The 12,141-nt window shown below is 36.5% G+C and overlaps 1 protein-coding gene across 4 annotated transcripts in view; it reads right to left on the bottom strand.

Annotated features, from left to right (window-relative positions):
• The window catches only part of ANKIB1 (ankyrin repeat and IBR domain containing 1), a 159,274-nt gene that overhangs the window by 43,130 nt on the left and 104,003 nt on the right, over window positions 1-12,141 (bottom strand). For all 4 annotated transcript variants that reach the window (XM_088833206.1, XM_088833212.1, XM_088833210.1 and 1 more), the window contains 2 exons: window positions 2,179-2,387; window positions 931-1,019 (listed from right to left, as the gene is read on the bottom strand). In XM_088833206.1, the coding sequence (XP_088689332.1) occupies window positions 931-1,019; window positions 2,179-2,387 (298 nt within the window). The remainder of the gene's footprint in view (window positions 1-930; window positions 1,020-2,178; window positions 2,388-12,141) is intronic.

Genomic DNA, 12,141 nt, shown 5'->3' with positions numbered 1-12,141 from the left:
TTTGCCCACAGATGGGAAGTGGAGCAGGGTGGTGGTGGTGGTGGTGCAAGTGTAAGATGGAGGTAGGAAGAGATAGGTGGGACTGACTTCAGGGAGAAATGAGGAAACACTGGGGGGTAATGAATATATTCATTAACTTGATTGTTTCATGACACTGTATGGTATATGGAGTCAGAGCTATTTGAATATGTGGCTTACTGTGTGTTAATTATACTACAACACGTTACTAATAAAAGAAAACCAGGAAATGTCCTCAGGTCCTTGTCTCACCCCACATGGTGCTTCCCAACTCCCTACACTTGGTACCCAGTTTTTAAAACTTTTATATAGTTTGAAAGAATAGTTTTAAAACTTTTGTCTTAAATAGTAATGACATGCCTTTCTTAGGTCATCAATCAATAGATTTATGTGTCTCCAGGGATACCCTGATATCGTATTTCTCATCACATTGATCTTCTTCATTGTTTATAAGCCTCTCTTGAAAAGTACTTTAGAGTAAAATTAGTGGATGGTGACAAAACATAAATTGGCAAGGTGATGGGAAGAAGAACAGAGATAAACATGAAAAGGAAAATAAAATTTCAACTTGTAATATAGACCAATCATACCTAGAAGAGACATGTAACTTTGAATTGATTAATAAGGAATTTTAAATATCCATATTCTACTATCTGCTTTCTTCCCCACAGTACCTCACATTAAGCTAAATAATCATAATTACTAAATTAAACAATTTTTTAAAATTAATAGATGGAAAGATAGCAAAATAAAAACAAAATTCTTCTTTAGCAGCAAAATATAATACATTTCAGTGTAACTGTGAAACCAGTATAAATAATCCCTATCATTAAATATTGAAAGCAAGCAGTTTTATTGCCAAATCAGACTGCTATCCTGCAATAAGAAATAAGAAGTTGCACATATACTCACGACTCCCAGCATCCTCTGCAGAAGTCATGCCCACAGGGCATGTCCACTGGGTCCTCAAATACTGAAATACTGCACATACAAATGTCACACTGAAAATGAAGAAGAATGATTTCAACAAAGTCATACTCTTGATGGAGAACATTTCTGTGTTCATTAGTTCATGGCAAAAAATGCCAGTAATTATACAAAGTGTTTCAAAATTATAAGGGAAGTTAAAATTACTGTGCCTATCTTTAACTAAATAACAAATTTCACGCTTACCTCGTTATAAATTACTGTGGGATTGAAATGTTTTAATGCAAAAGTTAAATTCTTAAATTCTAAACTTATGTGCTAAATTAGTCAGCAACTATTTGTTTTGAAAGGAAACATAAGAAACAAATCATTACAATCTACTCAGGTCAAGACCAAATTGCTCCTTGTGAGATAATCACTTCAATATGTTTTCCTTCACCCTATACTCAACCCAGAAAATCTACAAAGATACAATACAGCAACTCAGCATATTCAGAGTAGCAATTTAGGGATTTCTACCCAGGGAAACCATGCTACAAAGCTTTGTATCTTCTACACATAACTAGGAGAATAAAACTTTAAAATGTTACAGATGTGAATTACAGAAATAGGATGCTGTTTTCCAAGAAGGTCCAGATAAAATCTGGAGTACATTCATATTTATCATGTATTTTGAGCAGCTGAATTATTCAAGAAACATAGAAATTACCTGTATCAGTGCATCAATGGTATGACAATTAAAAATGGACATAATGGCGGTACTGTGTCTCAATAAAAAGCAAATATTTATTATGGAAAGGTATCTGGATGAATAACTCCAGAAGCATCATTGAAACACAGTTATTAACATATTATAAATGCATTCTGAAAAATATAAAAATATTTTCATATTTTTGGTTTTAGGTGCCTAACACAAACTCAACTTTTAGTATTTCAATATGGCTTATTCAGAACTGTAAGTAACTGGAGCTTTTCAGTGAAAATATCATAAACAGTTTTGCCAAAACCTTTAATGTTTCCTGTTTTAAAAGAGAAAAGAAAGCCCACTTGTTTTTCAATCTATAACTCAGAGATCACAAAAATAGTCTCTGATAATAAATATTTAACCAAAGCATGAAATAACAGAGCCCTTTAAGCAGGGTACAGGATTCAATTAAAAGAATACAACTAGAGGCTCCATAAAACAACGTTAAAATTAAAACTATGAGAAGTACACTGAGTACTAAACCGTACCAAACTGGTGTCCAAATCCCCAGGCGATAAACTTAATTCATCTGGAGAGGTGACGGAAGAGCGGGTAGTCCTTGGCGTTCTTGGGGAAGGGAGTGTGTCCCAGGCGTTATACCCGCTTGGTGGTGGCGTTGGCATCTGAACACCTGATCGCTGGCAGCAGTTCTCTGGGTTGGACATCCAAGCTTCAAGTAATTTCTCCCTGTCCCAGTCTTTAAGACAAATGGAATGGATATCTCTCAAATAACAGAGAAAACATGGTGCTGCTTTAAGAGCTTCATAATAACAAAAGAGAGACTAAATTACATGGCTATAAGTCCTCTAGGAAGAAGTTATTTGTTAGCAAAGTTGTAATTACAAATGACATATTTAGGTATGTTATATCCATTCATATTTTTAAATAGAATTGAAACTTTTATGATTTACCATGGCTTACCACCATGTCAATATTTAATAAGATGGCCAAAAATTTTAGGCATTTCTACTCATAATCAAAAATGGTGGCTCACACATCATTGGAATTTACTAAATTTTTATTGGTAAAGGTTTGATTAAGCCATTTTATTCTTTCAAGAATAACATATAACTTCACAATTGGCCTCACTGCTATCAAGTTGTAAAATATTACATAGTTCATAATAAACATGTCAAAATGCCAACTCCTAAAAATTCATTTGATAAACATCTTGAAAGCAGGAAGAACTTCTTAAGGGATTATGATTAAAAAGTTTTAGGGAATTTGATGTAAATTATATATTAAGTGAGCCTGAATCTGCCTTAACTAAAAAAGGTTATCTTTCTACTATGAATACTTTATTTTTTTTAAGGACAGAGGTGGGCTTTGTTTTTATTATAAAAGAAAAAAAATAGTAACTCCTCAGAAATCTTAAAGGAAGGGAATATTTCACACTCAAGAGAAAAGACAGCAAGATACAAAATTACAACTGTTTGGACTCCAGACTTGTCCCATCTCCTCCAGAGCAGAGATGGGGAGGAGACAGCTGAAGTAAACAAGCAATTCTATAAAACAGAGACTTAGAAACCCTACAAATATGATTAAAATCTAAAATTCTGCTTTGCTTTAAAAAAAAAAAAGTTGTTTGTTTTTTTTTTAAATATTATCAAAAGGCCTGCTTTAGTGACATGCTAGTCCCACCGGAAAATAACCCCAATACCCCCTTGTCAGTAACATGCTCAAGTTGACCAGCCAACTTATATTTCCAAACCCCTGTGTGTACAAGTACATGTGTGTCTTTTAAACCCGGGGCTCAGGTGATGGCTACTGCTATCATGGACTTCTACCTGTTAACCAACCAACGCCAGCCTCCCCAGAAGGGCAAGCAGGGCAGAGAGAAGCCCTGAAGTGTAGTGAGGGAATAACAGCCCCAAAGAGCCAACTTTTCCAGCACAGCCTCCTCCATCCCCATGCCCACTCAAAAGGAGATCCTTATTTCTAACCAGACTACTTGTCTCAAATTTGGGTTCCCCGTAACCAGAATGGCTTTTTCTCCCTAAAGAGAAAGCACACATTTATCTGCACACCCATATATATAATTTTTTTGTTTTTACATTTAAATATAAAAATACTACTCTGCTTTGTGTTATAAATGGAGCACCACACAATGAGAACTTTTGCTTTACTATGAATACTTTAAAAACAGCCAAGTGACCTATGTTATTATACAGAGTCACAAAAACCTAAACCTTTAAAAACAATAAACTGATATATGCAATGATTTTGCTAGGTGTTTAACACATATTATTTCACCCATTCCCCCTAACAAACTTTCCAGTCATTACTGAGGTAAAGAAACCAAGACTTGGGGAAATTAGGTGACTGGGCCAGGCTCAAACAGATATGAGGTATATGAAACAAATTTCTGTGAATCCAAAGTCTGTGTTCTTTCCACTGCAGCCCAATAAAGCACAGGTCAAAAGTAACAAAGAGGCAATTATTTACCATAGGCCCATTCTATATTATTTTACAAACCAAATACAAATATCTGTGGAAACTTTATATGGAAGACTTTTTTCAACCATATTAAGTCAATATATTTGGCAGTTAAACAGGATAATTAGGATTCAGGTATGCAATGAAGACAGAATGTGTTTCCATAGGTGCAAAGGCACAGAAGTACAATGGAGAGATGTGAACAACTCTGTAAAGTTCCAGGGGACTATACTTTGGTTTGGGGAGATGGAGGATAAGATTGGAAACAGGAGTCAGATTACAAAGAAGAAAAATCCAACAACTGAAAAGCTCTGCATACAAGTGTATTCTGGGAAATGTTGCTAAATGGACCTGAGGTTTTTGATAGGTCACCACAGGCATACCTTGGAGATACTGCAAGTTTCGTTCCAGACCACTGAAATAAAACAAACAGTGTAACAAAGCAAGTCATACAAATTTTTTTGTCTCCCAGTACATGTAAAGATTATGTTTACATTACGTTGGCTTTTTTTTTTTTTTACTATAGTGCTATTGCACACTTAACAAGACTACAGTACCTTAATTAAAATACTTTATTGCTAAAAAACAATAACCATCATCTGACAAGGTAGGGTTGCCACAAATCTTCAAGTTGTTAAAAATGCAACATCTACAAAGCACAACAAAGTGAAGTGCAATAAAACAAGGTATACTTGTAATTAACAACTTCAAACTTCCTTAGAACCATATGATTATTTTTCAAGTCTCCATTAAAACACTTTTAAATAAAGGGAGAAAAGAACTGCTATAATTTACATACACACAAACAAATTAAATTCTAGTCTTGGATTCTGTCATATTGCTCATTTAGCAAACATTTACTGAGTGTCTTTTATGTGCCATACACTATGTCAAGCTATAGGGATACAATGAGAGAGAAAAACAGGCACAATTCCTGTTTTCATGGAATGGAAAGTCTAGTAAAGAGAAAGTCATTAAATAAAATCAACACATTAAAAAAAAATCATCACTGTCAGAAGCAGCATTAAGAAGAGGTAGAGACTCCCATTTAGGGAGATCAGAGAAGGTGACTGGGGAAATGGCCTGGAGTGAACATCTCAGGGATGAGTGAGATCTAACTAGGTAAAAGGGAGAGCTAACTAGGTAAAAGGAAAGCTAACTAGGTAAAAAGGAGAGCTAACTAGGTAAAAGGTCTCCAGAGACCAAAAGACCAGAAGGAGACCAGAAGGACCCTTTGAGCAAGGCTGAAGAAACAGGCTGGGACTAGGCCATATAGGGGGCTTCCCTGATGCTCAGTGGTAAAGAATCCGCATGCAGTGCAGGAGCTGCCGGAGACACGGGTTTGATCCCTGGGTTTGGAAGATCCCCTGGAGAAGAGCATGGAAATCCACTCCAATATTCTTGCCTGGAGAATCCCATGGACAGAGGAGCCTGGAGGGCTACAGTCCACAGGGTCACAAAGAGTTGGACATGACTGAAGCGACTTAGTACACATGCAGTCCACATAGAACTTCTAAATAACACTCCTATCATCAGTTTATGAGTGACAGGAAGCCAGTGAAAAATTTGGCATATAGGTAGGAAGAAAAGGTTGTCACAGTTAGATTTGAACAGATCTTTCTGACTACAATATGGAGAAAGAAATCGGATAGGATGAGAGTGGAGGAAAGGGCAGATTAGCAGAGAGGCTACTGGGAAGTACAAGTAAGAGATTATGCAGCTAAGGCCATGGCTGGCTGCAGTGGAGATGAAGAGAAAGGGAGAAGCTAAGATTTGGGAGGTCAGACTGAAAATTTGGTGACATTGGGATATAGTGACTGAAGGAGGGGAAATGTTAACGTTTTTGTCCCAGGTCTGCCATGTTGGTTGGTTGGTGCCGCCCTCCATTTAAAGAGCCCTCCATTTAAAGAGGAAATACCAGAGACTCAGGTACAAGTTTAACAGCGTGATTTTCATTTTAGACATGATGAGATAGATATTCTAGAGGCACCTTCAAATAGACAGTTAAATATAAGTGTATAGAGTTCAGAGAAGAAGTCTAGTCCAGAGGAAGATACCTTCAGAAGCCTTGGGAGAAGATGTCATTTCCTAGGAAACGAGTGGAGTGAGAGGAGAAGATGTGGACTATTCAAGTTTAATTACCTTAGAAGTGATGAGTCTCCAAAGGAGCTTTAAAAAATACTTCAATATACATTTACTCTAAAGACAGTCAAACTAGATTTGGTCTCATATTTTAAAAAACAGAAATGGCAACCAGCTCCAGTATTCTTGCCTGGAAAATTCCATGGACAGAGGAGACTGGCGGGCTAGAGTCCATGGGGTCACAAAGAGTTGGACACGACTGAGTGACTGAGCAAACACACAGGTAAATTTTAGTTATTTTCTCATTAGGAAGCTTTCAACTATTAATACATGTTACTTTTATTACTGAGGAAATGCTCAGAAAATGGGCTTTGTATTTTTAACAGAGTCATTCTTTAAATTCAATTACTTCTCAGTAAATATAGCCAAACATTTCTGCCTTCTGTCTTCAACCTCATTACTTTGGGACTAAATTTGACAGTACATAAAATAATGCTTAAATCTATTTTCTTGTGGAAAGCTGAATGAATGTTACCAAGGATATAATCTATAAATCTACCAAATAGTTCAGTTTAATAGCTCTGAAACAGAGCCCATCTGGGTTTTGACAGCAATTAGTGTAAACTGTAGTTCTGTGCACTGTCTATTTTATTCACTAACATCATTTACCTCTGAAAATCTTATTTGATTATCAAATGTCACTGGTATTACCTAGAATGAAGAAGAAATGTTCATTTGAAAGCCTCTATTTTATGCTCTAACAGGGGAATGCAATATATTAACAGAACTCTTAAGTAAGTTATCAAAAAAGTTATCACAGAATAGACAAGTCAACTAGTAAAATTCAATTAGATATCACCTTATTAGAGTTAAGCCTATTATGTAAAAGAAGTAAGTTAAGGAAATATCAATGGCATGAAAATGGAGTTTATCACTTAAAAATACTTGATGACATAATGCGTAAACACTAGAGAAGAAAATCTTTGTTTTAATTACAATAAAGTTTCTGGTGAAGTTAGCCTTAGACTTTTACAGGATACAATATTATAAGTTAAAATTATGATACATTATAAACTTAGCTGAATGCAGACACCTATGGCAGAAATGGGTATATGCACAGAGTAGAACTGCTGCTTACAGTGAAGTGTGACCATGTGACTAAATTCTGGTCAGTGGAATAGGTGTAGGGGTGATTTATGTCACTTCTGGAACAGGCTCAAAAAACCTCGCACATCTTTATCTGCATGCTTTTTCCTTTCTGACTGGATGGCTAGAATGGAGAGAATCCCCAGGGCAACCTCAGAAGCCACTGTTAGGATGGCAGAGTCTCAGTCAGTCGAGATAACTGTGTGGAGCTGAGCCACTGCCCCATTCCTCACCTAAATAAAACACCTTAGACTACTATTATGATTAAGACACATTTACTGTGGTTGACTCTATACTTTCACTTCAGCAGTGGCCTACTCTAATATAACTGGCACAACAAAACACAGTCCCTCACAGATGAATGACTTCTACTTTTATGCCAGTTCTACATTATATGTAAATGCACTCTCTCTATTTGAAAGCTCAAGCAAAGGACAGGTCGCTGTGAACCTTACACAAAAGAAACACAGTTTAAGATATTTTGTATTTCTTTACAAGTTTCTATATTATGACTGTTAAGCATTATTACTGATTAAAAGGAAAATATTTTATCTTTAAATTCTAAGATTTTAAAAACTATGTTGAATTCCTCAATTTCATTTTTGAACCAGGTCTATATTTTTTCCCCCAAAGGATTACTCCAAAGTTTTAAAAGATGACAATGGAGAAATAGGGTTTATAATAAAAAGACGGGTTTAAAATATACAAATAACATTTCAAATATATTATCTATTCATTCTGTAACTATGTTCTCAGGGCTTAAGGGATGGTTATTGTGGAAACAAAAAACAATAAAAAGCTGCCCTCTTAAGAGGTCCCAGGTTAATGTAGAGGAAAAGCAAATACAGGGATTATTGCAATACTGTATTTTAAGTGTATTACACATGTATGCACAGGATATAATGGGAAGAGACAGGAAGGCTCTCAAAGTAACCGTGGGAATACATAAGCTAGAAAGATTTCCTGGAAGCGGTGCTTAATAAAGACAAGCAGGAGTGGGTAAATACATGTGGAGACTGACGGACAAGGTGCACAAGCCTGAGTCATGAAGATATACGAGAGAGACGGGATGTTCCATGTCTGGGGAGAGCCAGTGAAGGGTTTTCAGCAGGGGAGATAAATGCTCAAAATTTTTAAATGCAATATAAAAAATGAATACGGGTGAAGAGGAATGCCAACCCTGGACTACAATTTAGATGAAAAATAATGACACGGAGAAGGCAATGGCAAGCCACTCCAGTACTCTTGCCTAGAAAATCGCATGGACAGAGGAGCTTGGTGGGCTGCAGTCCATGGGGTCGCTACTAGTCAGACACGACTGAGCGACTTCACTTTCACTTTTCACTTTCACACATTGGAGAAGGAAATGGCAACCCACTCCAGTGTTCTTGCCTGGAGAATCCCAGGGACGGCGGAGCCTGATCGGCTGCCATCTATGGGGTCACACAGAGTCAGACACGACTGAAGCGACTTAGTAGCATCAGCAGAGTTTTATAGTCGTATTTATTTTTATTTTTATGATCTTTCCAGTTCACAAAGCAAAGTGCATTCAAATCAGCTTTCTCATTTGATCTTTAAGCCAGCTGTGGTGAATAGGTGATTTGTCCAAGGTAACAGTCAAATGATCTCTCAAACAGCCTCTTGGTATGGTTCTCCTACCACATATCAGAACATGAAGACTCTACAGAAAATGATAGCTGATGTGTGTTGAGGGCTAACTATATACTTGGCAGTTTTTTCTTAGCAATGTATGTGTCGTGTCTGATTTAATCCTCACAACAATTATAAGAGGTACTTTCATGTGCAACAACTAAGGCACAGAGAGGATAAGGAACTTAATTATGATCACATAGCAAATGAGTAGCAGTTGCTGGATTTAAACCCACGGAAACTGATTATAGCACCCAAACTCTTAACCAGCATTTGCAACTACACTCCCAACACACTGAATGCTCGCTTAAATAGGGTATGTGTGTGTGTAAAGTCATGTCAGTTGTGTCTGACTCTGTGCAACCCCATGTACTGTAGCCCTCCAGGCTCTTCAGATAATTTAATATATGTATAGATCCAATATATCATTTTTATAGATGTGATCATAATCTGCAAGTTTATTTTTCTCTGTTTCTTTTCACTTAGTTCTACCTTCTCTTTTTTCCTTTCCATCACATAATCCACGTTATCCTTCAGTTCAGTTCAGTTCAGTCGCTCAGTCGTGTCCGACTCTCCGCGACCCCATGAATCACAGCACGCCAGGCCTCCCTGTCCATCACCAACTCCCGGAGTACACTCAAACTCATGTCCACAGAGTCGGTGATGCCATCCAGCCATCTCATTCTCCGTCGTCCCCTTCTCCTCCCGCCCCCAACCTTTCCCAGCATCAGAGTCTTTTCCAGTGAGTCAACTCGTCAAGGCAATGGTTTTTCCCGTGGTCATGTATGGATGTGAGAGTTGGACTGTGAAGAAGGCTGATCGCCAAAGAATCGATGCTTTTGAACTGTGGTGTTGGAGAAGACTCTTAAGAGTCCCTTATACTGCAAGGAGATAAAACCAGTCCATTCTAAAGGAGATCAATCCCGGGTGTTCATTGGAGGGACTGATGCTAAAGCTGAAACTGCAATACTTTGGCCACCTCATGAGATGTTATCCTTAGAATATATCATTCCATATTTTCTCTTGCTCTTATATGTATACACACATGTATATGTATAGGAGTTTGCCATTATTTATGGGATCATATTGCACACACTTCTTTGCATCTTGCTTTTCTAATGAAAGATACTTTTTGGAACTCTCTGCCAGTCATCTGGGATAACATTACTACATTAGTTTTACTTGTTATATATTATTCTGTGGAGTGGACATGTGATACTTTATTCAGCCTTCCCTATAGTAGGGGGAATTCTCTACTTTTAAAAAAAAATTTTATCTGTATGAACAATGCTACAATAAACATGCTTGTTGTTGTTCAGTCACTAAGTCATGTCCAACACTTTGTACATAAAGGATGAGATGGTTGGATGGCATCACCGACTCAATAGACATGAGTTTGAGTATCAGTCCTGGGTGTTCATTGGAAGGACTGCTGTTGAAGCTGAAACTCTAATACTTTGGCCACCTGATGTGAAGAGCTGACTCATTAAAAAAAAAAAAATAATGAAAAACTGAATTTAAGTCGGGGCAGTGAGAACGGAAAGAGCTAGGGAGACTGGGAAGAGGATGGGAGCTATTTAGGAAGAAAAATGATGAGGCTGTGCTCAAATGTAATAGAGAGGTAGAAGGAAAGTATGACTTCTCAGTCTGGTCAGATTGATTAAATGAATGTGGAGGCCATTTATCAAGATAGTGGGAGAAATTATGAGTTCACATATGGACATCCTTTGGTTGGGGAGAAAAGGTTAAAAAGGCATTTAGAAATAAAGTCTTGAATACTGCATTAAGGTCAGGTTGTAGATATGTTCTTTATTATCTAGGTGGTTTTTGAAACCCTTGGTTTCATTAGATAAATGAGCACAACAATGTTTCTCAGATAAGGGTCTATTTGGTAGGTTGTTAATAACACATGTTTTTATGCCTATTCCCTCACCTAAAGAAAAGACTTAGATTCTCTAGAAGTCATCCTAGGAATTTCTGGTTAGTTTCCCAGGCAATTCTTATTTACACCAAAAGTTAGAGCCACTTGTATATAAAGTGGAAAAGAGTGTCAAGTACAGAACTCTGGGAAATAGCAATATTGAAGTTGGTGATTCTGGAGGGTTATATACCAAATTATTCACAGAAATGACCAAAGGAAGATGAAATATGCAATTTAAAATTTTCTTCTAATCAAAAGATCATATAAAATTTTTTTTGGAAGTAGACATTCCATTTTAATACAGATGATAAAGATTTATAGTTAAAACAAAGAGGTATGTCTCAAAATTACTGGATGAGAAAGGCCATTCACCTTTCCCTTTTTAAAAGTAATTTCTAAATCAGAAAAAAACTCTTTGAATAAGCCAAAATGTCAAATATCAAGTGTGCAATTGGAGGGTCCAATGCAACATGTGACAATTACCAGAAGGGTTGTCTTAAGGATCACAGAGGACTTATAATAAGCTGAGCACTTTTTCTAAGTAAAGTTGGTAATGCCCTCAAAAAAATTTTTAAAATGAACAAAAAATCCCACCTTAAAAGGAACAGTATGTTCCTGTGTTGACTCTATAGATTTTGCTTTGTGCATTTCATGGTGAGAAACAGTTTTTACATAAAATAAATACAACTGACAAAAACAAACAAACAAACTGCTAGTTAACTGACTTTATTTAATCGGCTTTAGTAAAAATTAATGTCAAAACCAGGACTAGCACTATGGACTCCATCTCTCAACCCTGCTCGAATCAGATACATTTCTAAAATTAGACAATCTGTAAGTTGGCACACTTGAGCTCAATTTTCAAAAAGAGATTTCTTATTTCTTCTTTATGATTCATAGCCAGTTTATATTTACTTCAAAACATAAGGATGTCGAGTACTGCAGTAACCACTGCACAAATAACAACTTAGGCTTGTTTAGCAAACTACTTTGTTTTATATTAAAACAGTCATCTTTTTTTTTTATATTGATTGATATTTATTTCAGGACATGCCATGTCAAAATAAAACAAAAGAGTCAACCCTTGCCTTTAACAATAATATTGTATTATAAAAGCACTTTACAACTCCATCCCATTTTTGACTACCAGTTACTGGGCTATGTGGCCTGATGATTATCTGAAAGCATTTCTCTATTCAGATCCATAATCCAAGTG

The sequence above is a fragment of the Moschus berezovskii genome, chromosome 3 (genome assembly GCF_049115385.1).
Source record: "Moschus berezovskii isolate FMDL1 chromosome 3, NW_MosBer_1.0, whole genome shotgun sequence".
NCBI lineage: Eukaryota > Metazoa > Chordata > Mammalia > Artiodactyla > Moschidae > Moschus > Moschus berezovskii.
This window is presented reverse-complemented; position numbering and strand designations above follow the sequence as displayed.